At 24.7% G+C, this 17,404-nt stretch overlaps 2 protein-coding genes across 5 annotated transcripts; both read left to right on the forward strand.

Annotated features, from left to right (window-relative positions):
- The first annotated feature begins 2,378 nt into the window (after positions 1-2,378).
- Positions 2,379-10,126, forward strand: LOC114124079 (heterogeneous nuclear ribonucleoprotein 87F-like). 4 transcript variants are annotated; one of them, XM_050198424.1, is made up of 13 exons: positions 2,382-2,835; positions 2,922-3,097; positions 3,876-3,996; positions 4,064-4,271; positions 4,332-4,484; positions 4,696-4,815; positions 4,884-4,979; positions 5,091-5,136; positions 5,281-5,444; positions 5,702-6,228; positions 6,846-6,907; positions 6,976-7,048; positions 7,140-10,126. In XM_050198424.1, the coding sequence occupies exons 1-8, from the start codon at positions 2,824-2,826 to the stop codon at positions 5,132-5,134; spliced, it is 930 nt and encodes a 309-aa protein (XP_050054381.1). In that variant the 5' UTR covers positions 2,382-2,823; the 3' UTR covers positions 5,135-5,136; positions 5,281-5,444; positions 5,702-6,228; positions 6,846-6,907; positions 6,976-7,048; positions 7,140-10,126. The 4 variants fall into 4 exon arrangements, with proteins under 4 accessions (XP_050054382.1, XP_050054381.1, XP_027843050.1 ...); XM_027987249.2 differs by having other exon boundaries at positions 5,281-6,228; XM_027987248.2 differs by lacking the exon at positions 5,702-6,228.
- Positions 9,904-16,285, forward strand: LOC114124083 (polyadenylate-binding protein-interacting protein 2B). The gene is made up of 5 exons (XM_027987254.2): positions 9,904-10,126; positions 11,744-11,949; positions 13,016-13,128; positions 13,208-13,307; positions 14,125-16,285. The coding sequence occupies exons 2-5, from the start codon at positions 11,770-11,772 to the stop codon at positions 14,212-14,214; spliced, it is 483 nt and encodes a 160-aa protein (XP_027843055.1). The 5' UTR covers positions 9,904-10,126; positions 11,744-11,769; the 3' UTR covers positions 14,215-16,285.
- The last annotated feature ends 1,119 nt before the right edge of the window (positions 16,286-17,404 follow it).

Here is a 17,404-nt window from a genome sequence, read left to right on the forward strand (position 1 = left end):
CTAGTCTTTGGTAGTTTGGTCATAAGCCATAACAGATAATATGTCATAAACCAATGATTTGACGTGTTATATACGTGTCACGTGTGTATAAATGTATTAAAATATAAATTACAATGTAAATAATAATTTGTGGTAGGTTATATTAGGCAAGAAAAAGGATATCTATTATCATTTATCTGGTAATCGGTCAAAAAGTCCGGGGACAAAAAAATCTGAAAATACAAAATATTCTATTAAATTATTATTTATAATTAGGTATATAATTTATTATATAAGTTTCTGTTAATTTATATTTATTTTAATTAATGTATTTTAAATTTTAAATTTTAAACTGCTTACCAACCTATCTACCTAAGAAAAAAATAAAAAATAATACCTATAATAATATAATGATGGAATATATAATATGCACAAGAATTCTTCAATTTTATTAAAACTAACATTTATATTAATTCTATTTTATCTATATACCTATATAATTATAAATTGAAATTGAATAGAATATTTTGTATTTTCAGACTTTTTGTTACACTAAAAAAATATGTAGGTACTTGGTATTTTTGTCTAACAATAAAAACTGAAACAGGATTTTTCGTCCTATAGGCTATATTTTTATTATCTATTGACTTGGGTAGATATAAAACCCACCTATCTATCATCTATGACCTAATAAGAATTAATAAAAGTTATAACGACCAAAGGTTAGTTATAAAATTTATATTACATATTATCTGCATATGCCACATTATGGTTTATACTTTATACTATAGTGGCATTATGGCCTAAATGTGAAAAAACACAAATTCTTATGTCGAAAATCGGGAGGCGGAAAAAATGGCCACGGAAAAAAATCCAAAAAAAAAAAAAAAACCACGGAAAAAAAACTCAAAACTAAAAAACACACCCCGGAAAATAACCCCAAGAAAATAAAAGTGCTATCATTGTAATCTTGTATTATGAAATATTTTATAAACTGTGGTTGTTTGTTGATTATACAATGGATTTACAATCATATAATATATTTTTAATAATAAATAATAATATTTTTTAAATAATTTTATCATATAATTATTTAATGGAACATAGAAACAAAATATTCTCGTTTGTGGTAAAATAATAATAACTAATAATTATAATACGAGAGATCATAGTCATTATAATTAAATAATATAATAATAATAAATTGTTAATTTAAAAAAATAATTTTCGACAAGTAGTCTATAATACAATCATGATACAATTCAATAATAACTTGTAGGATATATCTATACATAAACAAATTAAAATTAACTTTACTGAATAATAATGATAATTAACTATAAAAAGTTAAGTTAAAACAATACAAAATTTAACTGAATAAGTTATATTATATTAATAAGTTTGATTAAACAAAAATAACTAACTAGTTAAAAAGTTAAAAAAAATAACTTTTTAATAAGTTAATGTCCACTATTGCTAAAAAGTATGTATGTATAATTTAATAAAGTATTATATTTTACTACTGTGTATATTATTTAAAATATGTATCTATATATAAATGTAAACATATTATGTATAATATATTTTTTTGGGCTTTTTTTCCATGGGTATTTTTTTGGGGGGTTTTTTTGCCGTGGGATTTTTTTCCGTGGCCATTTTTTCCGCGATTCGTCAAAAATCATCATTCATCTTCAACCGCAAAATGTATACTACTATAATATTAGTATTAGATAGTAGTTGGTTTGAATTCTAAAATTAAATGCTACTTTTGAATTTCACATCAAGAATTCAATACTGAACAACTATTTTATTGAATGTAAGGAATGACGAAGAAATGTAATATTGTTATTTGTTGGACTGCTATACAGTTGTTTAGTGTTTAACAATTTTAGTAGTTAGTACCTTACAATTTACACGTGTAGTACAATTGCATTTCGACTATCAATTCGGAATTTCACTCCACTATGGCACTACTATTAGAATAATTTAATTTGAATTAAGGTGCCTATAATTTACGAATTTGTAAAAGAAAACAAATTGGTAGGAATAATTAAATGATTTAATTTAAATCTTTTATGACATAAAGTTGGTAGACTATTTGCACCATATTGGTGGGATTTTTATTTCTCTATGTTGGCAACGTCGAATTTGTAATGTTTGTGATCAGTGTTACCATATTATGGTGCGATACTGCATCATCGGCTTGACGCCATATTTGAGTATTATGGTATTGGTCGGCTTGACGCTACAGTCTGCCAGCCTGGTGTTTTTTTCACGTGCATTACTCTGATTTGTTATCACACTGGCTAACCGAATTTAGCGGTTCGTCTTATCAAGAAAAATCTGACTAATCAGAGACCAGAGTTCCAAATACAAACTTCCAACGCCCGTCGCTATCGGGCAACCTGTATTACAAACTACGGCAATTAGTGTTGTACAGTATAATACCTATACATTATACATATTTTAATACAGTATAATATAGCAATATCAACTATCAATTTCGAATCGCGGCGCTAGTTGCGGGCCCGTCTTAAATGTTAGGTTCTCGTGCTGTCGCTGTGGTCTGTGAATTGTAATTCATCGCCAAACGCCGATAGTGTAGACACGGAACTTCATTTGTTATTTTTTAGTCGGTAATTTGTTTGTTTGTTTGTTTGCACTCGCAGTTAGGCATTAGACTCCTAGTACCCAATACCGCTAGTTAGTCACCAAAAGCAATCTAGTTCTACGTATAGTGAATTATCGTGGTTTCATTCCAGTGGCTTTTCAAGAGACTCAATTTAACGGTCACACAATACATAATTTATCTTTTTGTTTTCATTTGTCTCCAATAAACATACAATGAGTGTATCGGTAAGTTTTACTTGACTTATAATATATATTGTAATGTTTGTTATTCCTCACTTGTGTTTAAACATTTATTGTATGATTTTGAATAGGGAGAAAATACCGGGGAAACTACTGTTGAAGTAGAAGTAGAAGAACCGGAACAGTTCAGGAAATTATTTATTGGCGGACTTAACTACACAACTACAAATGATTCATTAAAAGAATTTTTTGAAAAATGGGGTGATATTGTGGATGTAGTTGTTATGAAAGATCCTGTTACAAAAAGGTTATACTTCAAGTTTTTAATTATTTAATTTGTTAACTTATTGTTTTAATTAATACAGTATAAATTATGTACCCTAAATAGTAAAAATAGGTAGAAGGTTTTTCAAAACCATAATTAAAAACTTAATATAATACTTATATTTTATTAGTTTTGGTTTATAATAAACCAAATACTTTTCAGAATTATTTTATAGGTTAGCTTGATTAGAAATTGAAATAAGTTAGTACATCATATTATGAAAGATTTTAACTAGATTTTCTTACCAGCTTTTATTAAAAATGACTATATTATATTATTGGGTAATTTTAAAAATTTAATGGTGAATGATAATTATTATTATTAATATTCCATATTTATTTATCTGGTAATTTTTTTTGAAATTATATAAGTAAAGAAATCTATCAAAAAATACATTTTTGATGACTAAAATTAATGTTATTTTCCTTCATTTTAATCAATTATATTTTGTTATAACTATATGTATTGTTGTATGATTTACTTAAAGTCCTGGGTCTGCTATTAATGTTAACAATTAAAAAAATGTTTATTGATTATACTTTAAATGTAGAAATTATTTGTATAGTTTTCAAACAAATTTTGTTTTTGATGTATATAAATTGGTTTTATATCATCATTACTAAAAATACATTAACATAAAATTTAAAAATTTATATTTTAGCTATGCAAAATTAAATTATTTATTAATTCATCCCTATGCATAAATGTATGAATTTACAACACTGATTATCAGTTAAGATTAACTTGTTTTATATTTTAGATCACGAGGTTTTGGTTTTATTACTTACTCAAAATCATCAATGGTAGATGATGCCATGGCCAATAGACCTCATAAAATTGATGGTCGTGAAGTAGAAACAAAACGTGCAGTACCTCGTGACGTAAATATTTTAAAAAATTCTATTTGTTAAGTATTTTGTGTTTTATTTTACTATGATTGATTTTTAGGATATAGATAAACCTGATATAGCATGGACTGTAAAAAAAATGTTTGTTTCTGGAATTAAAGAACAAACTGAGGAAGATTTAAAAGAGTATTTTGGACAGTATGGAAATATACTTAATATTCAAATTATTACAGACAAAGAAACTGGTCAACGCAAAGGCTTTGGGTTCATTGAATTTGATGATTCAGATTCAGTTGATAAAGCTGTTTGTATGTATTATTTTATTTTATTTTGTGAATAAGATTAACTCATCACATTTTTTTTTTTAGTAATCAAAAGCCATGAAGTTTCTGGATCCAAATTAGAAGTTAAAAAAGCTGTCAGCAAAGATGTAGCATCAGCTTCTAGAGGTCGTAGAGGTGGACGTGGTGCTAGTAGTGGAAGAGGACAAAGTTGGGGAGGACCAAATAATAATTGGGGAGGCAAGTGTATTTTATTTTAATTTATACATTATAATAATATATATAATTTATAAACCCGTCATAATTTTTATAAGATATTATGGACAATATTCTAAAGTTGATTTATATATGTATTTTTTGTTAATTTTGAGTGCATATTTTATATTAATGTGGAGCTTTCAATTTATATTGTAACAAACAAAATCACACTAATGTGTAATTTTATTTTTAGGTAACCATTTTGGAGGATATGGCAGTGGAAACAGTGGTGGTGGCTGGGCTCAAGGTGGTCCTCAAGGCTGGAATAATGTTTGGGGTAGTCAAGCTAGCCAAGGAGGTTGGGGTAATGGAGGTATTTTCATCAGCTAAAACATCTATAATTTATTTAATATTTATTTAAATATACTATTTATTTTAAAGGAGGTAATTGGGGTGGTAGTCAGAGTGGTTATGGAGGAGGGCCAATGCGAGGAAATTTCGGTAACAATAGAGCAGTTCCATATCATACTGGTCGTGGTAATATTTTTTATTAATACTTTTAAATTACATTTTTTTTTTTTTAATAATAATATAATATATTAATATTAGCATGTCCTTTTTTTATATAACATATTTAATTGATTTTAGGAGGTAGTGGCAATTTCCATCAAAATTCTAGAGGAAGGTATTAAAAGTGAGTATTGTATATTTAATATTATTAACATTTTGAACTAGAACTGTTAATTCTTCAAAATTATTCTTAGCTTGAGTAAAAATAATACTGAGGATTTTTTTTTGTTTTTTATGCATAATGATTTTTTTTTTTGTATCTTGTTAGGCAGGTTGCTGAAGCGAAGGCTGGTAGGAATCAATAACCAACAAATTTTTCTCCTTCAACTTTTGGGTATTGAACTATTCGAATGATGTTCTTTTTTCCGACAAAAACTATCTGCTCTTCACATGTTGACACTTATTGCCATTTATAAATCACTATTAAATTATGTTAGTACAATATTTTGTTAATCATATACATTATGATTTAAAATTTAGGTTAAATAAGTTAAAACATTTTATATACCTGCTCTATATATAGATATATATATATTTTTTTATTTAATTAATTATTGTTTTTCCAATATAATTTTTAAAATTTAAAACACTGGTTAATTGAAATGTAATGCGTTTTATTTAATGGTGAATAATTTTTGTGTAACTATATTATTATATATTTAAAATAAAAATACCCAGTCTTTATACAGGGACCAGAATACAATTGTTGTTGACTCAATAAATTTTATGATAATTCACAAGACATTTTTTTATTAGAAGGAACATTTTTATTAATGCTTAAATATGGTAGGCATATTTTCTACTATATTGGAACAGATCGTAAGTAGTATACATTGTTATGTTCTAAAATTCTGTAAAATATTATTAACGTCATTATTTCCTCATGTTTTTATTTTAATCATATTAAAGTGAAATCTCTATTTACCAATGTCTCCCAATTATTGAATTTTTTAAATAGTTTTTTTTTTAAACCTGTATTAATTGTGACAATTGAGTTTCTTACATCTTACTACTTAGAATAGTGAATTCCTTTCAATAATTCACTTTTTTTGGCCACCATCGTTATATTTTATAGAGGTTTCACTATCATTAGATGATTAGTTATAGATTGGGTACAAGATATTAAATTAGGCATTTAATGCAGACCAACATATTGAGACTCCTATCAACAGCGTAGGACTTAGGTCCCCCGGTTCCAAGATAGTAAGTGTCTTAGGTAGGTTTGCAATTTATAATTTATTATTAAATATAAATAATAAAAATTAAATTGTATAATATTTGAAATTGATCAACAATACACTAAAAATATGTTAAAAATTGTATTTTAATTATTTTATTTGTTTGATGTTTTGCTAATTAAATGTCGTTTTTTGATTAATTTTTATATTTAAACAAATATACATTCATTATAATTTTGTGGGGCTAGATTAATTAAATTGTCTACAATTTTTAATTATATTATCACGAGATTAAGTAAAATGTGGCAGTACTAGATTTTAACATTTTCACGGAAAATTTTATTTATTTTTTATTATTATAAGTTGGTAATTCAAATACTATTTCATATTTGTCAATGATATCTTAATAATTTCTTTTTTCTTAAAATTGTATTTTAAAATATATATAACACAGTATTACTACTAAATAATAATTATAAATTAAGAATATTAATGTAGTAAAAAGTAAATGCTATTATTTTGTATATTAATCTTTTTCTTAGTCCCATAATATTATTAGTGGCTGCATATTTAAAATACAAATATTCAATCTTTGATTGAATGTATATAATAATTTGTGTTATTTTATTTTTAATACTATTTATATAATGTCTAGGCAAATACTCAAGTGATCAGTTTTCAACTTAATAAAAGTTTATCAATACATAATTTACGGAGGTAATTTTAAAATATCTTATTATTTATGTAATGTCATGTATTAATAATAACTTTAATTTTTTTTACAGTTTTTGAATTACACCGAAACAATCAAAAAGATGACAATGTCTTTTATTGAATTTACAATGTAACTATATGTTGGTTAGTTTAAATATTTAAATGTATTTGGTTATTAATTTTAGTCATCTTTATAGATTTGTAATAGTTATATAATACAATTGTTGTTTTCTAGGTTAGTAAGGGTACATAACATTTACTTCTTAAAAAATGTTCAACATGTACATCAGACCTGTGCTTAAATCGAATCACTTTATTTTAAAGTAAGTGTTTACTATTTAAAGTTAACCAGTAAAAAATATTTTATTGTTGTATCCGATAGTTATATAATTAAAATTCAATTTGTTATTTTGTTAATCTTTATTTGAGGTTTACATAAAAAAATAAATTGTTATGAACTAAAATTATTTTTTATCGTGATTCCTATGGAAAACTCAATTTTATGAATTTTACACTAATTTTTATGTTTATGAAATTTTAAAATTAAATCAAAATTTTATTACTTAAAAAGTGTTTTTACTAAAATGTAGAACTTTATGCAAGTAATGGGTGTGATTTTTTAGTATAGTACTCGTTTTAAGTATTAATATACATTTTTAGTTAATATATTTTGAATTGTATAGAATTTAATATTTGTTGTTAAATTTACTGTTAATAGATATTAATACAAAACTATATTTGGGTATAATAATAGTTCAGAGATTTCATTTTTAAGAAATACATATCTACATATTAAAGTATATTTTAATATAATATTTGTAATGTTAATTATTTTCACTAATTATTATTATAAAATATCAAGTAAATAGGTATGTTTTTTACAGAATATGAGTTAACATCTTTGCTTCTTGTTGTTTGATAATAAACAGTTACTTAAATACTATACTAATAGGGTACCTCAAATTATACTTATTTAAATCAATCAGTATGGCAATTTTGTAGATTTGAATTCCTAAAAAAACAAAAAAATAAAAAAAAATAATGATGATAAAGTAACTAATAATGTAATGTCTTAAATTTGACTACATTTTAGAATATTATTGATTAAGTTAGTTCATATTATGTTTGGCTATTGTAATTACAAATGTATTCAACTTTATATTTAACCAGCTATTTTACCAACTATAAATTTAAGAATTTAAATGAGGTTAAAGAAATTTAGCACTTTTGGTTAAATGTGTATTTGTACAGATGTTTTAACAGTATATTTACATTAATTTAAAGTTTAAACTAATATTTCATACCGTATAATATGTTTTTAAGACTAAACACTAGAATCTAGGTATAGTTGTTTGAAAACTAAAATATTATTTTCTCTATAGCTAAATTTTTTTTTTTTTATTGTTAACTTTATTTTAATAAGTATTTAATTCTTAAAATACCTATTCAATTTTTTTTTGAGTTCAATGAATTAATTGTATAGTATTAAAAACTTGTCGATCAGTACTATATGCTAAGATATTTTTTATAATATACATTGGCGCCTATAGTTAAAATTTTAGAGGGGATGGGTTAAAATAAAAAAAATATCAAATGTAAAATAATGCAAGATTTAATGTTATTTTCATATATAAATGTAAATATGCTATATTTATTTACAAGTCCATAATATTTTTTTTGCTCAGGAGGGGCAAGTGCCCTATCTTGCCCCTCTCAATGGGCGCCCATGATAATATATCACTATCTATGTATCAATGTTTCTAGCAGTATTTAAATCAGATTTCTTAGTTTGAAGGTAGAACTTATTATATACGTTTATGTATATATAAATATAAAATGTTAGTAAAAGTCCTAGGTGGAGACAGCCTTCATGTTCAACGAAACGGAAAAAAATGACAGGTAAAAATCGTCAAATGCATTTTACTTTAAAATTGTAAATATATAAAGTATAAGTATATTTTAAGTCAATTGTTAAATTAAATGAGTAAATAACAATAAAAATATATCATTAAAAGTCAATTGTTAAGTTAATATTTTAGTAAATAATAATAAAAAAAATAAATTATGAATATCGAATAGAAAATGGTATTGCTAATTTGGTAAATCTCTCTCCCCACTTTAATATTCTTGAATTCTTCACATAATATTTTTCGTTATAACATATAATTAACGATACGTATATCTTTTATCGTGCGTTGTACACTTCTTGTGCAGACTGCAAAGTTATAATAATAATATAGTTATTAGTTAATAACCAAATAAATTTATTTACTATTTAGCAATGGTTAGTGTTCAGCTACTCAACGTCTCAATCGACTGCTGACTTACTACTTACTGCCCGATCATAATATTTGGGGCATAAAAAAATATGGACAATATGATGTTGTGCTTGCCGCTTGGTATATATTCCAAGAACATTAAATGTATATTAAAACTTATTATTATAATTTATAATATCTTGTATCGGGTCTCGTCATTCAGGGCCGACCTTGGTAATTTTAAAATTTCTGAAAACTAGATATTAATGTAATGATTAAATCGCTTTTCTTCATTTGAAATTTACTTATTTTGCTGCCGCATTGGGCCGGCCCTGTCGACATCTCACATGGCCGCCTTCCCTCGTTTATACAATCGTCTCAACTCTCAATATTCAGTATTCAATACTCATAGTCTTAAACTCTTAAACACTAAACAGTCGCCGCCAAAATGCTATAGTGTCAGTCATTTGGGCATTTGGCACGTCATTATCAACGACTTTATATACAATTTTAGGCCTGTTTTCCGGTAACACTGGTATAGCGAACTCAGTGGTACCGTCCTGCGCGGCATCGCTCGTCGAGTAAAACGTTTCGTTGCGGCCTCCAGCGGTCAGACGTCTGTACTCATTTTTTTGATACAACAATATTGCCGCTTGAGGGCGCTGCGCAGAGTTACTCGATTTCGGCACTTCTCATTCGTCGACGACGTTTTTCCCGTTCACCTTCCATTTTGTGTGCGATTTCCTCGTGCGCGATATCTCCGTAGTCTATACTCCGTGTCTATACTTCGTGTCCCCATACTATAAACGCAAAGCGAACGTCATCAGTGTCGGTCTACCGTCCATTTTTGTCGCCGTCGTGTTTTTCCTTCCGTCGGTCCACCACAACTTTTTCAACAGCCGTCGTTGAATTACATTTTCACCGGCGTGTTCGAGTCCGCCGTTGTCGTTTTCTTCGTCTTCTCGTGAGTATGATTTTACATAAAACTATGCCCAATACGATTGATTTATTTTTATATTGTCGACGTCTCGAATGTGTAATTTTTTTTACACGTTTTATTATGCCATTATACCTCTCTCTTTCTCTCTCTTTTTCTCCATCTCTATCAAGAACATCGACACGCGTACAACTACCGTGGTGTGAGTGCCTATAATCTTGTGTGTGTGTGTGTGTGTGTGTGCTTGTGCGAGTACGAGCGTGTATGTGTAAATGTATATGTGTATGAGCGTATATTTCGTATAATGTGTGTGTGTACGTGCGTGATCAATTATATATTTATAAAAAAAAACTAGGGCATTGTGAAAGGCAACGAATATTACTAAATTTGTTTATTTTTTTCACTTGAATTTCATTTTCACTTTGATAAAATAGGTACTATTGACAATAGATCTCTTGTTAGGAGCCACCCTCTCTTCTTATACTTACTTTAAAAGAATATATTTTTCTTACGTTGTAACTATATGTAGGTACTCTAAAATCAATTCAATACTGTGCGTTTGAATTATTATCACATATTATTAATTTCTTTTATTGCCGTGTTTTTTAATTGATTTTGTTATAGGTGCCTATCCAATATTTTTAACCAATATTAGAATCAAATTTGTTTTAATGTAAATCTTATTTTTCTGGTAGTTACTGTACTACAACAAACACTGTCTTAGTTACTGTTGAAATCATTAAAGGTAAAACATGTTTAGCATTATCAAACTGGTTTTTTTTCAAATACAATCACTTGTTAGGGAATTGGAAAGTTTTATTGACAATTAGGTTTTATTTTAAGTATTAAAATAATTACTTGTAGGTACATTTTTACAATATTATTTTTTTGTAGACAGGGTGATAGCCAGTAGATAATAGGTTTATGGTAATAAATATTTCCCTTTTTTATTGCAAAACATTGTGAAGAATGAAATGAATTATTTTAATGCTGTAGTATCTAAGTTCCTTAAATTATAAATTTATAAATAAAGTATAATCCTGAAATTAATAAAATATTAGGTATTTATTTGTTGTACTTGCTTGTCTAATTGCTATTAAACTCACATTAAGTAATAATGAAGGAAGATGACATTTTTCCTTTCTTAAGTATTATTAAAAATTAAATTTCCCTTAATATAATGATTAGTATTATAACTAGTAGTTATGTATGTATATATAAAAAAAATGGATACTGATAATGTTTATTTACCATTTTTAACAGTTTAGTGAACAATTTGAAATTAAGTATACCTACCTGATAACTAACCTATTGTCAAATGTCTGGTATCAGACCTCATATTTTTAGTGTGTGTGGGGTGATTTTTTTGTCAATCAAATAATATTACACTGAATCATTACATACAAATTAATTTTTAATTTATGCGTATGTGTTAAACAAATAAAAAAATAATTTGTTGAGATTTTTATTTCTGTGTTAATAACTTACTACTAATGTACAAAATTATTTTTAGTTATTAAAATTGACTAGAATATATAGTTATCCTACATAAGTCTTCAAGAGTTATTAATTCCAAACTATAGATTTTTTTAGAATGCTTGTTAAAATTTAATTATTAACAAACCTTTGTATGTATTGTTTTAGAAAATAATTGAATAAATACAATAATAATGAAGGTCCCCAAAGAAGAATCAAAAGAACAACATAATGACAATACATTAAATGATGATGATAATTTGAGTAATCCATATGATACAGAATCAAATTCTGATTCCATTGATCCACCAACAAGAGATGGAGATTTTTCTGAATATATGTGGATGGAAAATCAAGAAGAGTTTGACTTACAGGTATATATATTCAATTTATCTATCGATTTCTATTCTCATGTTGGATATTTCATCACTTACCTGTAGTTGTCAGCATGGTAAAGTAGCTTTCATTCTACCCGAAAAATGATTATTCCAATTTGGTATTTTTATGTTTAGAAGATACAATAAAAGTATCATACAAATGTTGTTATGATTATCTGAAAATAACTAGGGGAAATTGTTATTTTCATACTATTGTACTGTATATAAAATTAATCATTCTGCCACAGAGTGACCATTTAATGTTCTGTAATATTTATGTATCGTTACAAAACAGTAAACAATAATATTAAATAGTTACAATTGAGAGACTAAGAAAATTATCTATAAATCCTAAACTTTTAAACATTTTATTTGTTTTAACTTAATGTTATTGTTGTGCAAAAAAAGAAGCTAGTATTAAATATTACAAGAAATTAAAATTAATTTTTAACTATACAGTAGAATCTTCATGTAATACCAATTAAAATCTATGACATTGTAAGTTTTTACTTATTTTTTTTTTTGTAATATTGTATTGTAATTATTAGGATAGACCTACTTAAATATTAAAATGAGTATAACTATATGTGTGATGTGTCAAACCATTAACCATACATTTACATTATTTTTTTATCATATTTTTATTGTAGTACACGGTTTTCTACAGTATTACCAGTCGTCTGCATCTAGTGTTATATTATTTATTCCAATGCCCAGTTGTTTAGACTCTGCATAACATAAATTACAATTTAAAAAAAGTATTTACCCCTTTTCCATTAATATATCACATCATAATAGACATACATAAGTGATATCAAGAAACAGACATATTGATTATGCATAATAGTAAAATTTTAGATTAGATAATACTGATGTTAGGTTTGCTGGCACCTGATTATTATCTATGGATTGATGTCCAGGTTATTACTAACAAATACCATACTAAAGTTTTGTTATAGATCGTAGTTTTAAATATCATAATTGCAAAATGTTAATAGTTTTTATGTATATCCAAAGAATTATGAATTGAATATTGATATTATTTTAATGTTTTTATTTATAGGTTATGAAAGAATTAGAAGAAAAAGAATTGATGAAAGAATGTCTTGAGGCTATGTTAGATGATGAACAACATAATAGCAAACAGAATGGTACAACAAATGGCGATGCTCAAACGTAAATTAAATTTTTTATATTATACATTTTTTTTATATGTAAATATGATTGCATATTTAATTTTTATTATTATTTATAGAAATGGTTCAAGTAGTTCTACCTCAATGATAACCCATCGACTTGATCATTTGAGCTTAAATACATCTTGCAATAATGGTGACCAGCCAAGGCAATCTACAGTAAGTCTTATATTTTTTTTTAACTTTGTCTAAAATAAAAATTAGTGGTGTTAGTATTGTGCGTGTTTAAAATTTAACAGTGACATGTGAAACTTGTTATACATATTTGTATTTGTTTGTCATAATGCATTAATTGTTCATATAAATCATGAGAGCATATGGGAAGTAATAGGTATCTTTATTAATATACATCTTTAATTGTTTAATTATCTGTAATTAAATAAGGTATTAAGTAAAAATATTAATTTTAGTCCATGTATTAATTAAAATTCAACAACTGCTTAAATAAATAAATGTTATTACATTCTAATTTAATTGTTTCTTATAGCTTCTTTCAAGTTTCAGTCTTCTGGCATGGTGATTTGTTTTTTAATTAGTTTTTCTTATTCTTTGATTTTTATAATTATTTTATTATTCTTGTAATTTAACTCTTATAAAATGGTATCTATCATAATTATTATAAAGATAATGTTTCTATATAATAAATCTATATTAAAAATAAACAATTTTAAGATGGCTGTAATCAATGAAAATTACATGATTTTAATACTAGTCTTAATAAAAATATTCACTATTTATTTTATCGACGTGCTGATTTTGCTTGTTTGGCAATACTTTAGTACATAGTTTATATTCGCCTAATTTTAATAATAGGTGTAAACTAAAAAACATGAATAGTTGGCGAATGTATATTTACTGTTTATGAAATAGAAAATACAACAAATATTATGCTAACGTATTAATTTTTAAAAACAATACTTTTTTTGTGATTCCATTACATTGCTTTAATACAGGTAATTTTAAATGTGTGTTACAGAGTACTTTAAATCCAGATGCAGCTGAATTTGTACCATTAGCGACCCGGTCTTTGACTAATGCTCCTGTGGTAGTAGCAAGTCCTTCATAAGCGAGTAATAGATATTTTTAACATACAACTATATATTATAAATATATATATATAAAATAAAGTAAATATTAATCTATCATCACAAAGTATAATATATTTTCATATTAAACAAAACCTTAACTCTCAATAAGGAGATTATTATGATTTTTTTTTTGTAAATCTCATTATATTCAAAATTTTCTCCCAATTTTATCATAAATTAAAATTACTGAATTACACATACGGTAAAAATCACACTTACGTTTTGATCACTATTGTTATTCGTATAACTCAGATTTATTATCATTTATAATGTTAACAACGGCAAGTTCTAGTATAATGTTTATAAAATGAAAATAAACAAAATGACTAACACAATTCATGTTATATTGCCACTTAGTCAACTTGTCGTGTTTTCCAATCTATATTATCTTTTATTTTATAATTATTAATTTAGTATTCATATTATAACATTAATTTGATTGTTTATTATTATATTATTTTATTCTTTAACAAACTTTATGAATAATGGTTGAATATTGGTTCAAGATTAAGTAATTATTTATGCTTATTATAGTTATTTTACTTTTTGTAGATGAATAATTAATTTTATCGGTGGACTATTAACAATTTTTGATTAATTAAAAAAAAAAATTGATTATTGGTATTTATTTAATTATTTTTCTGCTTATTTTGATTTATTTTGTATTTTCAATTGCCTAGGGAATTCTGTTAGAATTTTTTAAATCAGACATGAAAAAAGGTTCTCTTTAAGAACTTTGGATGGTTTAATTGACAATTTCTTTAGTTAATATATTTTATATATATATATATACATACATAATGGTATATACATTTTTTAGGGGAATATTTATTCCAATATTTTCCATCAATCCAAGTAAATCATTATACTGTTCATTTTTTTTTTACTCTGAAAAATTGTGTTAAATTTTTTTTTTATTTTTTTTTTAAAAACAATGCCAAAATTTTAATACATTCAATTATATCATGTTTTGATTTTTATTCTTTAGCAAGCCTAATTAATAATTAATATTTTAAGTACAAATATGTTTACTTAATATTATTTTATATAATATTTTAATTATATATTAGTGATGTGATAAGTAATATTTTTGTACGTCTTAATTCTTTGTAGTCGTTTTATTATTAAGAAATCTGTGTGTATTGTTTCATGGCTAAATTAAATGAAATATGAATCGTATAATGAGTGATTATTATTTGAATTAGTATAGAACTATTTATATTTTATTTGATGTATTGTGTTAGTTACATTTTTAATGTTTATATGTAATTATGATTTTCAATAATATGGTTTTGGGAATATTAATATAAAGATATTTTGGATAACTCTCGTCAGACTGATTGTAACTGTATTTAAATTTCCTTCAATCTACATGATTTATATTTTCAATAATGTTTAAAATTTGTATCTTGGTTTTTATATTACTGTTTTGATACTTTTAATTTATTGTATTATACTAGTTATGTGAGTTATTTAAAGTGGTTTTTACTGTTATAATATTATAAAATAACAATTAAGTTTTTTTTTTCTGAAATAGAATTTAATATTTACTTTAAGTTTAAGTTTTAGATACTACTTCAACCCATATAGCAATTTATATTCTTAAATGGACAGCATCTTAGTTCTGACGAGAATTATAGCCAATTGAATATTACCATACTGGTATGTAATGTAATTAAAATATAATATGTGTCTTGATTGCTAAGTTGACTAATTAATATTATTCATTATTGTTACCTTAAATTTAAATAGTTTATTCGGTATTATGATAATAATCTAAAATATAAACATAAAACACAAGTCTAACACTATGTAGGCAAATTTGTATGATGTGTATTTTGTGGGTTAAATTAGAACTATTAAGTACAGTGTAAATCCTGATGTATTAGACATCCAAAATCATATTAAAAAAAAAAAAAAAAAAAAAAATGTTAAATCTCTAAAAATTTTTATAATTGAGCTAAGTTACTTGTTATTCAATTTTTTTTTTTAGGTAGGTTGATGTAGTATACAGATTTGTGAATGTAATAAACTTTGTGATAAGCCAAAGTATTTTTTTATTGTTAACTTTAAACTATATCCCAATGAACTTATTTTATTATGTGTAGTTTAATTTAGGGGTTATCGTGCATTTGAAACTATATTGATATTAGTTATTTTAAATTTAATTTTTGAACTGGTATACAATATTTAACAATCATAAAATAATTATAAAAAATAATATTTTCACGATATGAACGCCTAGTAAATTCATTTGAGTTTTAAATATTGGCTGTCTATTAATACATTCTATTATGAATATATATAAATTCAATAAAAATTAAATTATACAGTAAATTTTGTTAATATTCTTAATGTTAAATCGTTGAAACAATTCAAAAAGTGAGTTGGTTTAATGTTTATCATCGGTTGAATCTGTTTTTAGAAATTGAAAATAATGCAATTATTGCATTTTCATGTAAACTCAAGAAATTTAAGCTAATTTTAATAATAAAATTCATACAAATTACTAGATTAATGTCTTTTAATAAGCAAATCATTTTCATGTTTTACAATGTTTTGCTTCATTATTGAAAATTAAAATTTTGACTAAAAATATTCCATAAAAATAAATATATTATTTGATCAAATTAAAACAAATAAAGTTAAAAAAAATATTAATTCCCCATAAAGAAACCTTTCCAGTATTATTTATAATTGTTGAGATGGAGAAATTTAAGTAATTTTACTTACGTTTTTTAAATGAAGATTAAAATTAATTGAAGTCTAAATTTGTTAAATAGATTTATGTACTTTTACTAGTAGTAACATACTGCCAAAAGTATTAAATTATAAAACATTTTCTAATTGTTCAGTTAAATACGAGGTTAAATATTAAATTCATAAATATATAGTAATAATGAAAAAAATATTGCATATTTAACCTGAAAGATATTGCTGTCTGTAAAGCACTAATTAATATGATATATTATAAGTAATCAGTATATTTTAATTTGTGATATAAAGTTAATATTTACCACATAAAAGCTTGAAGAATACAATTGTAAATTGTAAAATTTGTAAAATTACTTTTGTTTGAATGTTGGAATCTAGTTGTTATTCTAATAATCATTATTAGATTTGACAGTTACAGTTCTTATCCATCGTTCAAGATAATTTAATATAATA

The sequence above is a fragment of the Aphis gossypii genome, chromosome 1 (assembly GCF_020184175.1).
Source record: "Aphis gossypii isolate Hap1 chromosome 1, ASM2018417v2, whole genome shotgun sequence".
NCBI lineage: Eukaryota > Metazoa > Arthropoda > Insecta > Hemiptera > Aphididae > Aphis > Aphis gossypii.